This window comes from Muscardinus avellanarius (assembly GCF_963383645.1).
Source record: "Muscardinus avellanarius genome assembly, chromosome: 8".
In the NCBI taxonomy this organism is placed as follows: domain Eukaryota; kingdom Metazoa; phylum Chordata; class Mammalia; order Rodentia; family Gliridae; genus Muscardinus; species Muscardinus avellanarius.
This window is the reverse complement of record NC_137794.1, coordinates 100,649,980-100,668,608: the sequence shown is the minus strand read 5'-3', so window position 1 is coordinate 100,668,608 and position 18,629 is coordinate 100,649,980. Positions and strand designations below refer to the sequence as shown.

The 18,629-nt window shown below is 45.7% G+C and overlaps 1 protein-coding gene across 1 annotated transcript in view; it reads right to left on the bottom strand.

Annotated features, from left to right (window-relative positions):
* SASH1 (SAM and SH3 domain containing 1) overlaps positions 1-18,629 on the bottom strand; it is a gene marked incomplete at both ends in the record, with an annotated part of 180,503 nt that overhangs the window by 73,941 nt on the left and 87,933 nt on the right. The window contains one exon of the mRNA XM_080700145.1: positions 18,494-18,543. Coding sequence (XP_080556271.1) covers positions 18,494-18,543 — 50 coding nt within the window. The remainder of the gene's footprint in view (positions 1-18,493; positions 18,544-18,629) is intronic.

Here is an 18,629-nt window from a genome sequence, read left to right as displayed (position 1 = left end):
CCTTCGTCTACCTCTTTCTCTGCATCATTTGGGGTCTTCTAAGGTGGTCCCCAAAGGCAGGAGCCCTTTTCTTAAGATGTAGCGGGATTTTTTGTGTTACTGAATTATGCATGTGCCAGGAAGCTACAAGAATGTAAGAAGGTTGAGGGGCCTGCTGTTAAGAAGATAATATTTTCTTTTTCATGTCCTACAGAAGTATGATTATGCACATTCATAGTTTATTTATTTAGTGACCATCTATATAAGATAAGTAATTCCTTAATTTGATATTCTTACTACCTTCGATACCCTGAAGGTACCAAAGAATTTTTTTTTTTTTTTTTTTGTAGTACTGGGGTTATTGGAAACCCTTCTACCTCCGGCCTACACTCCCAGACCTATTTTAAACTTTTTTTTTCTTTTTATTTGGATACAGGGTCTCTTAAGCCAGAGCAGCTGGCTTTGAACCTGCGCGATCCTCCTGTCTCCGCCTCCCAAGCGCGGGGATTACAAGCGTGCACCACCACGCCCGGCGAAGATATTTTCATCATATGATCCGTTTTATAGAAATAAATATGAAAAGGAATTCAGTAAATACTGTTGTACCATCTGACATAGAAATTCAAGGGTCACCATTTGCCCAGGTCGGCTGGCATTCTTGGTGCTTTAGTGCAAAAATCCAGGCACATCCATCTAGAGGAAGAAGGACTGAGTGGGACTCAGGGTTTCAGAGGTCTCAGCCCACAGGGCCTGCTCTGGCTCTGAAACATAAATGGGGTTGAAAGCAGGATGGGCTGAGGGACGCTGCCCTCACAGCGCTGAGGCCAGAAGCAGAGAACAGGCAGGAGAGGAGACAGGGGATATCCATGGCTCCCAAGGGCCATACCTCGGGGCCCTGCTCCTCTAGTAACACCCTGTCTGCCTAGCTGCCACCCAGTGAATCCATCCAAAGGATTAATCCACCAACGCAGCCATCCACCGACGTGATATGAACAGAACCCTCATGATTTAATTATTTCACCTCTGGACCATCCTACATTGCCAGTGCACGAGTTTTCTCGGGGGACACGGAATATCCCAACCACAGCACCCCACGTGAAGGGCTGAATCTCAGGAGAGGTGGGACTCAAGGGCCCAGGCCGTGAGGAGGTGTTCACTCTCAGAGTTGAGGGCGGATAATTAAGGACAAGAGCCTCTTTCAATTCTGTGCCCTGAGGACCTCTCCCTGTTTTACTCCAACCCTGACCCTTCATGGCCAATGGAAGCCAGATTTTATGCACATGACATAATTCAGTTTGCAGATTCACTGGCTGATATCGAAAGCAATTCTAGTGCCAAAACCTGGCATAGCGTTAGCATGCCAAGAATATTCCTTATCAGTGACAACGCTGGTGACATTCTGTCAACCTGGTCAGAGCACTCCCCAGCTGGGCTGTTCCTTGCATTTCAGTCTATTCCCAGCCTGCGCTTTCTGGAGTTTTGTAACAAGGTCACCTTTGTAGATGATCAAGGCAAGGTCTGTGGTACCAAATCTAAGGCTGTCACCGGGCCCAGCCTGGGCTAAGAGCTCACACAGTCTGCAGTCAGGCAGAACTGGGGGGCGGGAATGCCAGCCCCGCCACACACAGGCCTTGGCGTCCCTAGATGGAAAGCAGTGATTGGACTGGGTCTAGTCTAACAGACTGTGAGGCAGTGAGTTCAGAGCACTCCATGAGCAACAAATAAACATCACCTCTATACTCAGTGAGTACTCAGTGAGCTTGGAATAAACACCACCTCTGTAGCTATTCATCAGGGCAGCCCCACACTCATTAATATTCTTAGGCTTCGCCACAGGACTCATTCCACCAAGCACCGCCACCATGAATTTCCTATTCTAGTTCTAACCATTTCCAAATCTCTGAGGTTCCTCTTTTAGAATTTTAACATTAACGTCTCCAAAATGATTAGTATGGAGACAGGGATTTCTCTCTGTCTTCTCGGTCACAGTTTATAACAGCAATGCATGCTTTGCCTGGAAATACAAAAAAGGAAAACAAAGCAAACATGCTCACAGTAATTGAACAACATGTCAAAGTCCTTTATCCAATTTATTTCCAGCACAGTATTATTTCCATTTTCTTATATCCTATTGTCCTTTGTAACGGTATTTAGCTTAGTATAGCATAATATACACTAAATGTTTTATTGATTCTAAGTAGCGGTCCTGGGAATTGAACCCAGAGATATTCTACTTCTGAGCTATTCCCCGGCCCTCTTTCTTTTAAACTTTGAAACAGGACCTCATTAAGTTGCTGAGGGACTCTCCAAGTTGCTGACATTGGCCTCAGACCTGCTATCCTCCTGTCTCAGCCTCCCATGTACTGGGATTTCAGGGAAATTACAGGCATGTGCCACCCCACCTGGCATTGAGTTGCTTTTCAATATAGACACGTCATGGAAAATGGCTTGGGTCTATAAGTTAAGTAACGTTAACTGTCCTAAAGAAATGTCAGGTTTTTCAGGTTTTTGATATATCAACATCTCAAAACAGTATCATTCAATTTTAATTCTCATTCGTAGAGAACTTTTTAGCACATGGTACAAATTCCTGCGTTTGAGGCATGTTAGAACATTGAAAGGGTTTGAAATTTCCAGCCTTGAGTTTTGTCATCTGTAACCTTTTCTACCCTGTTCTATTTTGTATCTTTGTTTTAAAGTCAGCATCAGAACCACATTGGGTCAGTCACACTCCTTATATATATATGTATGTGTGTGTGTGTGTATATATATATATATATATATATATATATATATATATATATATATATATACGGGTATATATATAGGTCAAAAAGGCATCTTACTCTAAAAAATGAGGAGGAGGAAGGATGAGGAGGAGGATGAGAATGAGGAGGAGGAAGATACAGCTAATTTAGAAACACACCGGCGCACTAATGACGATCATCTGTTATCTTCCTTCCCCCTGTTAATTGCGTTGAACATATGGGAGCTCTAGGAATCCAAAGTGATTTTCGCTGGCCTGCTGCAAATCAAGCCATCTCCTTTTGTTTCACACTTGGTAGGGACCATGGTCAACCGGCTGGTATCTATAATAAATGATGTCTCAAATGTTGTTAGAAGGCCTGGCCCCCCAGGAAACGCTACACGGAATGGCTCAGAATGAGGGTTCTGGAGTCTCGGCACCAATGTCCGGAGCCAAGCTATACTAATTACTAATTAGTAACTGTGGACAGGTTACTGGTCCCACTAGATCCCAGTTTCCTTTCATGGAAAACAGAAATGGTTTTACCTCTCCCATAGATCATCCAGACACTTCCATGAGTTATAACTTGCACTGCACTTAGTACATGCTGGCACATGCTAAGCACTAAAAAGAAATACAATAAAATAGAAAGAATAAAATATGCCAGGCATGACTACTTGACTACTGGCCCTTTTTCTTTTCTTCGACCAGCTCTATCTAGGCGTCAAGGCTCTCTCGGTTCTTCTCCAAACGTACTTTAGCCTCTTGGCATGGGAGGGTTGGTTCTTCACTTTGGGGTTGGCCAAGAAACCCTCCAAACCCGAAGCAGGGCTTCAACCCTGCCCAACCTGAAAATCCCGCACAGATGCTGAGAAAGAGGTCTGTGTCCTTCCACTCACCCGCTGTGCCTCGTACTGAAAGTTAATGATGCGGGTCACTGGCAGAGATTTAAGTTCCACGTCTGAGCCAAATGCCACCTCCCCACGGTGGTGGCCCATGGCTTGGTTATGTCCGGGCCAGGGCCTCCCCGTGGCCAGGACTACACAGCGCAGCAGATGAGTGGGATGTGCCCCTGGATGAGGGCCTGGGGCAGGGAAAATCAAACGTAGACAGAGAGTCGGTCATCCTTCGTGGCTTCCAAAGACCTCTCAGCGGGTTTTCTCCTTTCCATCTGGGCCGTACTTCTCCTGACATGTGGCTTCAGAGTGCGGAGCTGAATAAGAAGCTGACATATAGCTGTTGTATGGACGCAGGCTTTGAGGCTGATAACACAGCTGATGGAAAGGGCATGTATTCTAGTAGCAAGAAGATATAAATGCCTGCCTAATCCTTCAAGTTTAGTAGCTGATCTTAATAGAGGGCTCACAATATTTTAAGCGGGGCCATATAAAAATGAGTCAGTAACTGATGAGTCTCATATAAAAACAATCAATGATGGCTTATTATTGGCTTGACAGAGGTAATGAGCATCTGTGAAGTCCAATGAGGGGACTGTACCTGACGTGGTCCACACCTACCAGTTTACAATTAACCTGGTGGGCTTTCATGACTTGCTACAAGGTAAGCACAGTGCAGCCACTTGCCTCCCATTTCAATACCCATTCTCTTCTCCTTTCTGGCTTACAGAACCCTGATTTTCTTTGGACATGGCAGTGTACCTGTTAAAATACTTACTGCTCCAGACTCCCTTGCAGCTAAGAGAGGCCAGGCGTAGGTGTGTGACAAAGAATACTGGAACTTTCTAGTGAGGGGTTTCTAAGAAAATCCGTGCCTCTGTGATGAAAGGTATTCATATCCTTTGTCTGCGGCTCTTCCCTTTTGTCCTATACCTGAAACACGGGCATGGTACCCAAGCAATGATCATCTTATCAAAAGGAACAAAGTCATCCTGGGGCTGGTGGAGTAAGAGAAGGAGTGGGTTCTTGACCAGCTGCACCAGCCTTGGAATGCCTGCCTCCAGGTTCCTTGCTATGTAAGAATATGCCCACATCTGTTTCAATGCTAAAGCCAAGTGTCAGTGCAGTGCCAGGGAATATAATTCTAACAGAGGTAGAGGTTAAGAAATAACAATGACCAACTTCAATAAAGCATTAGTTTGGTTTATCATACACACACACTCTCATACACACCAAAAATAAATCCTATTTCAGGCTCACAAAGACCCTGCAAACTAGCCTCAGTATACAGATAAAGAGACTGAGGCCAGGGAACTTACCTAAGTGACTTGTTCGGAGTCACACCACTGGTACAGTCATCCTTTCGTCTGTGGTTTTGCTTTCCACAGTTTCTCAGTTTTAGTTATCCCTGATCAACTGTGATCCAAAAACATTAAAAGGAAAATTCTAGAAATAAAAAATTGGGGTTGGAGATATAGCTCAGTGATAGAGTGCTTGCTTAACACGCTCAAGGTCCTAGGTTCAATTCCTGTAACACACACACACACACACACACACACACACACACCATTTATTATAGCATATTGATATAATTCTTCCATTATTTGTTATTGTTACTAATCTTTTCCTGTGCCTAATTTATAAATTAAATTTTATAATAGGCATATATGTATAAAAAAATGTAGTGTATGTAGGGTCCAGTAACCATCCATGGTTTCAGGCATTCACAAAATGTCTTCAGTGCCCCCTCTTTCAGATAAGCAGGGGTGACTGTGATTGTTAAGACTCAGCACAGGATTTAACTCGGCTCTTCAGACACATAACCCAACGTTTTTCCCACTAAAACTTGGATTCCATGAAGACAAAGTCCTCACAAGCCAGGTATAATACTGTGAGCTGGGAGCTCAAACACTACCTTTTCTCTAATTACGAGCATCAAAACTGCAATTCAAGTTTGTAGTTTGACCACTTGAATTTGCAGCCCCAGGTCAAAGTCTGAGTTTGGATGGTTCTTCAACAAGCATACAAATTAAGATGTAAAAAAAAAGTAGAAAGGACCTTGAATTTATTCTAGTTTTAGTAGAACTGGTAAAAACTAAGGTCTTCGGTTTATGGTTTCCATGAAATTTTTAGATTTTATTTATGTCTTTACATCTTTTTCCTTCTTAATTGCCACTCTCATTATAATTATTAATGCATATTAATTGTACAAATTAATGTGTTTTACTTTGACATTTCTATTCAGTTTTTATATCTTAAGGACTACTAAATTATTGTCAAAATCAAAGTAAAATAAAACAGGGTTATTGCACATTCTGTTTACCACGCAAGCTAGTTTTTATACAATGAGAAAAAATGATACATAATTTCATATGAGTTTGAGCATTTTACTTAAAACAAAACAAAACAAAACACTTTAAGTCTGGGGAGGCTGAGGTTTAGCTCAGTGATAAAGCAGCTACTTAACTAGCTTAGTATTTCCCTGGCTCTGGGTTCAATTCCCAGCGCTACAAAACAAACAAAAATATTTTTAAAATATTTTAGATTATTTTTTACTTATTTAGTATATGAAACAAAAGTATCCCATTGATTGATTGATTGATTGTACTTGGAGATTGAACCTAGGGGTATTCTACCTTTGAGCTACACCTCAGCCCTATTTTATTTTTATTTTGAAGCAAGGTCTTACCAAGTTGCTGAAGCTGGTCTCAAACCTGCAATCTTCTTGTCTCAGCCTCTCAAGTACTGGAATTACAGGCATACACCACTATGCCAGGCTGATTTCCACTTTAAAACAGCCTGCTGAGGTGAAATAAATGTGTGTTCCGGGAAGGCCTTTTGCAAAGAATCATGGGTAAGTCCCGAGGCCGCTGGATGGCCAGGGTGGCTGTACACTCCTGCCTGGAAGGCCACTTGGCTCTCCGTGTATATGTGAGGCGGGTCTTGCTCGTGAACTGGTGTGAACATGGACGGCCACCACAAGGCACAGGAAGAATACGAGGTAACTGACCCCAGTGGAGGCTGGCTAGGGGAGGAAACCGGCTCTTAGTATTATCAATTTTGAATGACCCTATGGGGCAAGCGAGGCTACAAGTGCCAGCCCCTGCCAGCCTCAGCCTCAGCTTCAGGGTGAAGGAGAGGAAAGGGTAGAAAAAGAGGCTCCATTCAGTTATCTCCTGAACACGTTTCCATGGTGATGGCTCCGGAAGCTGCTCAGAACTTTCTCAGTGGAAACAAACAGCGCCTCTCATTCACCGTGCCCCGGGCCTGCTGGCCACACTGGCCGCTTGTGCAGTCCGGGCACAGAAGACCCCAGGGAGGGAGGACGGGGGACCGCGAGCCTTCCTTCTGTCAGCTGCTCTCAGGGACTGCTGGGGAGGCTGCCTCTGAAGGACAAAGCTGCCAGAGCCTTGGGTCTGGAGCATGCTTCCTCTTCTTGCTAGAGGCACAGGGAACAGCACCCCCACCCCACCCTGGCCATTACTGTGGGAGAAGCTTGCTGCCCTACTTCTCCCAGGAGGCAGCAAGAACAATGTAGTGGCCTGAATCCTGAATTGGGGTTCTTTCAATGGTGACTGCCACCAGAGACACGTGAGCTTTTTCTCCCCACTTTTAATTCCTTTGTAGACACTGCTAACAATTTTTCTTTTCTTTTCTTTTTTTATCTTGTGGTACTGGGGATTGAACCCAGGGGCATTCTACCTTCACGCTACATCCCTAGCCCTATTTTTTATTCTTTATTTTGAAAGAGGGTCTCACCAAGTTGTGGAGGGCCTCACTAAGTAGCTGAGGCTGGCTGAGAACCTGCAATCGTCCTGTCTCAGCCTCCCAAATACTTGGGATGGCAAGCATGTACCACCATGCCCGGCTCAAATATGTTTTAATAGGTTATAAATATGATTAAGTTGAGACTTCCTGTCTTCTTGGATATCATTGTGAAGCTCTCCAACATCTTCTTTGTCAATCCACACACCCTCCACATCTGGACCCACCCAGCACCATTTTCCTTGGATGCTATAATTCTGCGTACCATGGGACTGCTTTCCACCCCCCACCCCAGACTCGGTGGCTTTATGGCAAGTGAGACATTAGCACCTACTGGAGGTAATTCAGAAGCTAGAGAGCTCTGCCAGGGTCATTGGAATGATAAAATAATCCCTACTGGCATCAGCATAGTGGCCCCCAAATTCTACCTTGGCTTGAGAAGCAGAGTGCTTCAATCTGGCTGATGAGACGCTGGTTTCAAGAGATGCAAAAATCCAGGTGGCTGCTAAAGAATCTCCCGGAAACATTTCTTAACATCTCCAGGGTTATACATCTGGAGCATCAAACCAGTCAGATCTGGGTAGGGCCAAGGACCTGACTTCTCTACAACTCTGAGTAATTCTGATGTGCGGATATGCTTGGAAGCACCTGTTTAACCAAGTAGAGACAGGAGAACATATCACCCATCCTCCCTTCTCTGTTTTCTCTTCCTATCCCTGTTCTCTCTTCCTATCCCCTTCTACTCTTACCTCCAAAGTAAAATAAGTGAGAGTAGAGTGAGATTTGCAGAAAACATCAGGGGGCAACATAACCTAGCAGGTGGCCAAGCTCGGCCAGCTGTTTCCTGACTGTAGGATTCTATTTAGACAAAGCTTCTCCACCAGTGGGTGGAGCCGGGTGTGGTTTGGCCATGTCCCCCTGCATGCAGGGGGCTCTCCTTAGGAACTTGATGATGGAATTAGCTGGTGAATGAAAGAAGATGAAGAGTCAAAGTGGTGTAAAAAAAGGTCCAACCAGGTACAGACCTGCAGAATCTTTCCTAGCAAGGGCTTCCTGCCTCTTGGGGGCCTCAGTCCACCTCCTCACGCTGACAGTTTCCTCTGCATGTTAGAGGGAGCACCACAAAGCACCTCAAGAGTTGGCAGGCCAGGCCTGGGTGCAATCCCCCCAACAGCTGTGCCCACCCTCTGCCACCTGGAAGTCACACCCTCCTGCTTTGCTAAGGGCACCCCAGTTGGCCCTTGCGTGCTCACTTTTTGGAAGCACAAGCTGGATGTGAAGTCTGACAAAGTAGTTTTTAACAGGTTTAGATCTGGAATGGCCCCCAAAGCTTGTGTTGAAAGCTTGTGTTGCATGGTTCAGAGCTGAGGCTTTCTGGCAATGACGGTGTCAGGAGGGCACTGAGCTCATTGATGGGTTAATGCACTGATGGCTGAATGATGACTCCTACTTAGAGCAAGTGGTCACTCCCAGCCCCTTCCTCTCTTTTCCTGCTTCCTGCTGCCAGGAGTGGAGCAGCTTTGCCACGACCTCCTGCCAGGAAACTCTGCTGCCCCTCGGGACTACAGACAGAAGCCTCTGAAACTATGAGCCAAAAAAAAAAAAACCCTTTCCTCCTATCAGTTCTCCTATTTATTTATTTATTTATTTATTTATTTATTTATTTATTTATTGCAGTACTGGGAATGGAACCCAAGGACATTCTACCTCCAAGCTACACCTCTAGCCCTATTTTTTAGTCTTTATTTCAAAAACAGGGTCTCTCTGAGTTCCAAAGGGCCTTGCGAAGTAGCTGAGGCTGTCTGCGAACCACGATCCTCTGGTCTCAGCCTCCAGAATGCTGGGATTACAAGCGTGCGTGACCATGCCCAGCTCTCTTAGTCCTTCTTGTCAGGTGCTTTGGTCACAGTATCACAAACCTGACTAATAGTAGCTTGGCTGGATTATGCAATTTACTTCTCTTCCCACACTGCTCCAGGGTAGTCTCCCCTGGGTCACAGTTTCTTGTGAGATGGTAAAGCCAAGCTGAGTGCTAAACACATTCTCTCTGGGCACCAGGGTCACGGAGGGCAGGTGACCCCAGTACTCACTTTCCTCTGGGCATTCTCCCTTGGGTTCTCTGTGCCCTGGACCCATGGCTTGCTGGGCTCCTGAGGAGGGATGGCAGCCATTCTGGCAGGTCCACTGACACGGAACTGACATGGTCCTCAGCCCTGCCTACACCCCCCCCAAGAGTTACCATCCCTCCTGCAGTCCCCGGTCCTGAGAGTTCTTACATTGCTCTGTGATCTTCCCCTCATGACTTCTGCAGATTCTAAGGGGACAGCCACCCTTCTTATCCTCATAAGTTGCCAGAGCCAAGCTTATCTGTCCATGCAGCAGATACTTGATAAATACCTTTAAAATTAAGCTTCTTCATGAGGCCTGGCTGAGGTGCATGGCTTTTATATGGTGATGGGGCAGGGTGTGTGTCTGATAAGAAGCCTGGCCCCTGCAGATAAACAGACTTGGATATGAAATCCAGCTCCGCTTGCCCAACCTCTGTGATCTTGATATGTCTTTTAACTTTCAAAATACCATCTGCATTAGAGATTTGTGAGGAGGATTAAAAAAAAAAAAACACGCAGGAAGAACTCAGTAAATTCTAGGTGAGTCTTGTTCCCGCTGGTGTAGAAATGTTATTTATTTAGACCTTTCCAGCCCACAACTCTAGCCCAATGTTCTGTTCGCAGTCTCTATGCCGGAGGCAGAATCAACAGCAGTCACCTCTGTATAGTAAGCATTCCTGGGGACAGTGCCTGTCCCCAGATACACGGTGAGAGTGGGCCCAGCCTGCCCCCTTGCAGGATGCAGCCCAGCCATGCCACGTGGCCTCCAGCTGAGTCCTGGCCAGCTGGAGAGCTCCCTCGCCAGGAGGTGAAAGGCAAGGGGGGTTTGCAGTTGGGAACAGCTGAGGACACCAGGCACAGCTGCTCCCTCCCTGCCCTGCGCGGTGGAATGTTGAGCCCCTCAAATATGCTCTGCAATGAAGCACACATGTGCACTCGCTTCAGCACACTGTGGCCCTACAGGCTGGAAGACGGCTGTTGCCACCGAGGGTTCCTCTGTCTTCCTTTTATTTATTCATTTACTGTTGCAACATGGAAAAGGAAACTAATAAAGGTCATGTGGGAAGGGCTTATTCTCCGTGACAGTGACCACTGATGAACTCTGTGTAGGGCACCATCTAGGAGACTGAGGATGGACACCCCTCAGACACACAAACCCCCCCGCTGGAGGCAGCCTGGTATCTTAGGGGCAGGGAGGGGGCAGGTGGAATGTGAGTACTTCATAAGCCAGGCGCTGTGCAGGGTGTTTCACAGACCTTGGAAAGAGCTGTTAGTGTGCTCGATAGATTCATTGGGAAGTGTAGGCTAAGAGAATTTGAATACATTGTGCTTAATCACACAATTAGCAAAGCTTAAATTCAGGTGCAGGTCTTTCTGGCTCCAGAGTCAGAGCTTACAGAACCTGCAGGGCTCAAGCAAAATTGAGGGACGTAAGGCATGCTTCACGCTGGGTCAGATGGAAGATGCCCAAGGTCGAGGGACCCTGGAAAAGCCAACTCAGCCCATCACTGGGGAAATGAGGGAGCTGAAGACCTCGGGGCCGAACAACTAAGATGAGGAGTCATGGATGCGAGCCCACTCACCGCTCCAGCTGCTGGCCAGTGACTGTGTCCTCATGCCCTGGGACCCTACAGATGGCTATCAGCAAACTGGTTAAGGTCAACAAACACGAGATCTATCCTGTAACTCAGCCACTTCTCTGAAGCCTGACTTTGCTATTCTATCCATGGTCCTCACCCTGGTGAATGCAGAGAACCAAACAATGGCTGCCCAAGTTGTCCCGGGTCCTCTCTGTGGTCCTGCTCTAACAGGCGCACACCTCCATGTCCTGGCAGGGTAGTGAGCATCCACAAGGCACACCTCCACCTGGACTAGCAGAACTGATGTGTTAATTACTAGGACATCACTAGCTCCCTGTGATGTCCTCACCCCCAGGGCCCTGGGCACTCATGCTCATTCCCCGTGGGAAGACACTGGTGTCCCCTCCTCATCCCACAGCCCTGTCACAAACAGGATGTAGAGACAGGATGCCTTGGTCTCAGCTCCAGGGGACATGGCTTGACCCGGATTTCCTAGTAAGCTCACAACCTCATCAGCTCTTCTCACTGAATCTGGTCTAATTCCAAGGGGAGTAATGATGTTGCAGGATGTGGACTCCTCCCGTCCATCTCTGAATAAGCTATAGAGCTGGATCACAGAGGAGGAAAATCAAATGTCGGACAGCTGACCCTCACCTTGGGGGGCTTTTAGGAAGGATGACACCTGAGCCCCCTCCCAACCCTAGTCCCATGAACATGCTTGTTGAGAAACTACTTACTAAAAAGAGAATAATTCCATACCTATTTTTAAAAAAATTCCAGATACAAAGTCATCAAGAATTAGATTCCAGCTTCCATGCTTAAGATTGCATACAGCTATCACAAATTTCCTTTCAAAATTGCACATTCTATCAGTCATGTAAAATGTATAGAATAGAATTTACACCATCAGGTGATTTGTCCAAGTGACTTTTTAATGTTAATATTTGCAAGCAAGAAATATTCCTTATTACACTGCTCAGTTTGGGGAGACACTGACAACTACTGGGTAAAGGTAAGAACAAGCCAGGTCTTCTGTACAGGAATTCCAGTCCTGGGAACAATCCCTTGTTGACCTGATTTCAAAGAACTAAGCATCTTAGTTGAATTCAACACAAGTACTGAATGAACTCTTCTTCGGTGTCAGCCACTGTGTAGGGACTGCAGGAAATCCAGAGGAGAAGTCAGCAAGCTCTTAGCCTCAGCGCCCATACCACAGTGATGTGCGCGGACTCTGACAAGAACACGAGCGACCAGAGCCATGGACAAGGGTATGAGCTTGGGCCAGACTGGATCAGTGGCGATAACAAGATTACCGAACACTTACTATGTCATGTTAGATAGCTTACCAAGTGTCATAAGCACTATAATTAATTATCATCACTGTCTTACATTTGTGGAAACTATAGACAAAAGGTCAAATAGCAGGCCCGAGCTTTGCAGAGCTAATGTGAAATAGCCTGAATTTGAACCCAGAGAATCTGGCCCCAGGCAGGGCTTCTTCTCCACAAGGCCATAATGGCGTGGACTGGATTCGGGATGCTTGTCTCCAGCTCTGCGCAAGCTAGCTACTCCCCAGAGTAGTATATATGGCAATGCATTTATGAAAAGTTAAATGGTAAAATATAATAGAAGTGGTCAGCACACAGCTCAATCCACAGAAATCGCCAGCTTGTCCCAACTCTGGATTAGGGATGGACTCCAGGGATCCAAGACCAGAGCTGAGGTGCTGAGGCTGGTGGGGCTGACCCCAGTATCTTACTGGGGTCAGAGTAGGGCGATGGTGGGATACAGAGCACCGACTAGGAGGACCAGCAGGTTTAGATGCTCAGCACACCAGGGAGAACAGGGGCTGCCTGGGGAGCTGGGACAAGGGCCAGGGGACCAGGGAGGTGGGAGGCAGAAGAAATAGGGGAGAAAGAGGTCGGCAAAATGGGAGCAGTAGATGCTCTGAAGGTGCAAAGAAAGAGAACTTAAGTCCAGGAGGTAACCAGGGGAGGAGATGGAGACCTCTGAAACAAAAGGAAATCTGACATAGTCGGGAGTCTTCGGTCCTCCAGAAGAAACAAACCTGAGAGGGAGGCGATGCGCAGATGCAGATGTTTCTAGAACATTAGTCAACTACATTCACCCCGCCCCCCAGCCCAGGATGCTGCTCTCCAGGCTCTTATCTTACTTTCCAATCCCTAACTTATCTGCCATTTTCCATCACGTTCTATGCATTTGTTCTCTTTCACTGTGAAATGGTTTAAGTCTAGTTGTAGGTAATGAAAGAAAGTGAAATTAAGTCAATGAATTTTCAACTCTGGTGAAAGACACAGTAGAAAACAAGTTGTAAATATTGGCAGAGGAACTTTCGAGATTTGTTTGAAATGTGTCACTTGTCTCTGGAGATAAGTAACTAAGACACAGTTTAGAGCTAGGTGAGAGGAGAACTTATTCCTGCTTCTAAGAGAGCCCAAGTGCAGGTTTTAACTGCTGCTCTTTATGTACTGCTCATGAACTCGGTGCCCCTAGCCTCTTGATTTGCAGAAGTAATACAATTAGATGTACTTTAGTTTGTAGCTTAGTGGTCAGGAGCATGGGTACTTAACTGGAATTAAGTCCAGAATCTGCATTTAGGAACCATGTAGCCAATTTATTACCCTCTCTGTGCTTCTCTTCTGTACCTGTAAACAGGGACAGCACTGTGTGGAATCTCATAGCGTTGTTCTAAGTACTAAATGAGTCCAGGCTGAGTACTTAGATCGGATCAGTTCTTGGTACCCTGCAAACATTTAATAAGCATTGTATTACTGCCTGCATTTTCTTTTGCAATTCCCAATCCCAGTGAACTAACTTCATGAAGACTAGGTCTACACAGAAACATACAAGACACAGCCAGGTGCCTTACTGACTATTGGCTTCCTTGGGCATACTCCATCTAGATACTCATGGCATATGGCTTACTTGTTAGACTTCTAGATAATTTCTAGACGACTATTTTATATGTATATATACACAAATAAAAGATTCATTTCTACAAAAAAAAAAAAACACTCCTAGTTTCCTACCCAATATCCATTTTTCCTCTTAAGAAGGCCATTTTGTTCAGGGCAGAAACATGCTCAGTTAAAGATACTCATTTCTCCAAGCTTCCTCTAGCTATGGTGCACAAGTCACCCAATTCTGGGTCCCCGTTCTTTGCTTTACATTTTTCCATATCGCCATGTGAAATACATAACTTTTTTCTATTACATCACTCTCCCTGTCAATGTGAACTGGAGCAGCTCCATCTTTTTGTACATTACTATATCCTAGCAGCCAGGGGAGTGCCCTCCACACAGAGCACAGTAAACAAAGAAATGAGCATGATAAACTGTAATGAGTTGGGCAGAGTTTCTAGAAAAGTTTTTTAAAGGATGTGCCTTTGTGCTGGACACCGTAGTACACTCCTGTAACCACAGCTACTCAGGAGGCTGAGGCAGGAGGATGACAAGTTTGGGGCTAGTCTGGGCAATTTAGCGAGATCCTGTCTCAAAATTAAAAGTGAAAAAGGGCTGGGGATGGAGCTCAGTGGTAGAGCCCTTGCTAGTACAAGTGAGGCTCTGGGTTCCGTCCCAGTCCTGGGGGCAGGGGGAATGGAGGAGAGGTGTCCTCGGCCTTTTGTTCTATTATACTTTTCCTTCACTTGGCTGCTTCTTTTCATTAGAAGATTCAGCAGCCACTTTGAAACCATGAGGACAAAGGAAAAAGGAGGGACACAGTCTGGGTTCTAAGAGCCCCTTGAGCTGTGGGGCCAGACTGCGATCTACGTATGGAACAAAAACGTGTCTAATGAGCCCCATATTTGTTTACTCCAGTGTGGGTCAGGTTTTCTGTTTTTTATAGCTAACCTTATTCCTCACAGATAAAGATGTTTCCCCACCCTCTGTGCCCCCATGCACACGCAGAGGCTGGCAGCCTTCCCTGGCCAGGCCATCCCGGGCTGTGATATTCCAGGGATGTTAGAATTCCAGCTCCAGTCTCCCCAACAAAAGACCCACTACCTCTACCTCTTCTGGTTAGAGCTAACTTCCTGTAACTTAAAACTCTGAATCCTGTTCAATGCTAAATACCACTGGGGAGAGGGTATTTTTTTTTAGAAACAGGCATTTGCATTCAATTAATGCCATAATTCATACCTCCCTTAGAAAAGGTCTAGGTGGGAGACAGGTGGGAGTTCACATGTGTGGGGTCCCAGAGATAACCGGGGAGACTGTGGGTCTGGAACTCACGAGCTAGGGGCTCTGGTCCTGGGTGCCTGTTCCTCTCCCCGTCTCTAAGGCTTTGCTGCTATAGGACGTGCCTGCTTTTGTTTACTAAGTTCTCTTGCTTTTTGAATAAAAGGCAGAAGAAAAATTCTGCCCATAAAACAACACTGTGAGTCAGAGTGGTATTTTGCTTGGCAGACATGCTGCGGACACTAACCAGACATATCCAACTGGTTTGCCAGGTCATCCTCATAGTTTAATATTCAACAGCAAAGCCACCAGCAAGCATTGCCATGGGACGAAGAGTGGGATTTTCCATTTCAATGTATTTGCATTTTAAAGCACAATAAATAGATTTTTAACATAAACAAGGGCATCAAGCCTACTCAAATTAGAATCCAACCTAGGGCTTTTCAGAGTGGTATCTTATCCTTAAAAATAACCAAAACAAACAAAAAATGCAAAACCTCTTGGGAAATTTAATCTAAAATAATCATCAGTTTATGAATAAGTATCACCTTTTGGTAACCATTATGTTAAATATTGATTCAGGCAAGAATTACTGAATCAATTAGGTAAAAATTTGGTGCTGAGCAGAATAGTTGCACAGTCTCAGATTACCTCCCTGCGGAATATTCATTCATTGTAAATTCTCAGGGGAAATTTGGCAGATACCACCTCAAGCAAACCATCAAAATTCATGGGGCAAAGAGATAGCATGTGCTCCCTGATGTGGAGGAAAATAACAATCACAAAGAAACCCAAACAAGAAACATTCACAAAGCGGCTGGCCTACACTCTTAAAAAATTCCAGAACCAGAAAAGACTAAGTCCTTTCAGACTAATGTGATAAAAGTTGTGACATGGAAACGCCGGGAGTGATTTTTTTAAAATACTGGATTGGGGAGAAAGAGTGTGACAAGAGAATTATGGGGGCAATTAGACAAACTTGAATATAAAATGTATATTAGGAAAGTCATTACTAAATTTCCTGCGTTTGACTATAGTTCTGAGAGACTGTCCTTGTCCTTGGGAAAGAGATGTTGCCATATTTAGGGAGAAGGTCATGATGTGTACAACGTACTCTCAAATGGACTAGCAAAAGTCATAACTACTGGTGGTGGTGGTGGTGGTGGTGGTGGTGGTGTGTGTGTGTGTGTGTGTGTGTGTGTGTGTGAGAGAGAGAGAGAGAGAGAGAGAGAGAGAGAGAAAGAAGAAGAAGAAGAAGAAGAAGAAGAAGAAGGAGGAGGAGGAGGAGGAGGAGGAGGAGGAGGAGGAGGAGGAGGAAGAGGAGGAGGACAAGGAGGAGGAGGACGAGGAGGAGGGGGACGAGGAGGAGGGGAGGACGAGGAGGACGACGAGGAGGAGGCGGGGAGGAGGAGGAGGAGGAGAAGGAGGGGAGGAGGACGAGGAGGAGGAGGAAGAAGATAGAGCAAGACCATACAGATGCCAACAACTGGTGAGTCCAAGTGAAATCTGTATGGAAATTTGCTGCACAAGTCTTACAACTTTTCTGTGAGTTTAAAAATTTTTCAAAAATAAAGTTTTCAAAGTTCAAAGAGTATCATAGTTGTCAGAACCCCTTAATAGGGGAATACAAGATTAAATGTTTTAAGATTTTCCAAAGGTTTAGAAACACAGGAGTCATGTGAAGGTACAGAAGCAAGATGGCGGTCTGACGGATGGAAAGGTCAGGGGGCTGTGGAGAAAATGTGTGTGCTGGAAATTCCTTGTTAACCTCAGGAGGCCGCCAGTCTCTCTCTAGGCCACAGGAGTCATACCCCATTCTGCTAAGTAAAGTATACAAACTTGGAAAGAATGGCTCCCCACAGCTGAGGGGAAGGAGGACTACCCGGCCTAACTAGGTCAGTACAGATGTGGTGAGTCACTTTCTGCTGGGAGGAAGGACAAACATCGCTAGTTTCCTGAAGGATTCCCAGATTCTGAGGGAACACCTGAGCTCTCAGCCCGAGTCTGCTACCTACATAGTCAGCCGGGTCTGGAGCAGCCATGGCCTGTCCACTCAGTGTCTCAAGTTCAAACTCACGTCAACTTAAATCCCCTGTCTCCTTCAGGCCGCACATGACTAGGTTGTTGGGAGGAGACTGTAAAACCCAAACAAGAGAAGTTCCTAGTGTGTGCACATTTGTCCTCTGGCTCTGGATGGGCCGTGGCCTGGTTTTCGCTGGCTGGTCACCCCTGAACCTGAGCTGCAGGGCCCCTCCGCTCAGCCCCGCAGCCCTCTGGCACACCGCCTCCCTCCCCGAGGCGGCCTCGGTGCCAGCGGCACACACGTGGGCGGATTAGCAGAGCCATGCTCTAAAGCGCACACACGCTCTCCTCACGTGTGCTTTTCATTCCAGAAATACTTCGCTCCGAAACCACTTCTATGCCTCACTTGGCACGAGACAGTGCAGGTGGCTCTGTGCCAGAGGAAGTATCTGTTTAGAGCTGTGGACTTTCTTTAAATTTCTTTACCTCAAAAGATCATAAATAGAACATTCTAGAATAATTACAATGGGATAAAGTAGAAAAGGGAAAGGTCATAGAGAAAGATGAAAAAAAAAAAAAAAACATTTGCTTTGTTTGTGTGGCTTTTTTTTTTAAGTTGCCTAAAAGAAATACTGAAAATATAAGATAAAATATAGCATTATCTTCCAAGAGAGTAGAAATTACAAGGTCCAAGTTAGAACAGGGAAACAAATATTGCCTATAGCAGAAAAGGTTAGTGATGGGCATTTGCCAGCTTCGACGCATATGCCCATTTTTGCTTCAAGGTCACCTGCCAAAATGAGGAGGATTTTTCTATTTGTTGTTTATTTGGAAAGGCATTTTACTTTTACACTTTGTTTCTTCGTGACTTGCATCCTCGGTTAAAAACGGAGGTCAGAGATGAAAACCCATCTCCTCCGACTTACCTGTCCTTCCCTTTCTTTCCAGGTATTTGTTTGGGGTTCCCTCACATAGGCCATGTGAGGTCCGCAACTTCTCTGAAGCCTCAGGCATCTTGACTGGGTTATAAAATACATTCGCAGCCATCTCCATACACAGACACATATGCACCACATTAAGAAAAACATTTAACTCCAGAATACATCCGTATGCCACTGCCCACTCAACTTCCACCAGTATGGACCTGGACACTGTGGTGGAACCCCGGGTACCGGGCAGGGTGGGGAGACTGACTTACTTTCTTTCTACTTCTGGTGTTGACACGGCGCTGCAGAAGCCAAGCGACTCCTACAAGAGAGAAGATTCGCAGGTCAGTGCGGGCAGAGCAGCCGGCTTCATCTGATTTGTACAGAATATCACTTAAGAAAAAAAAG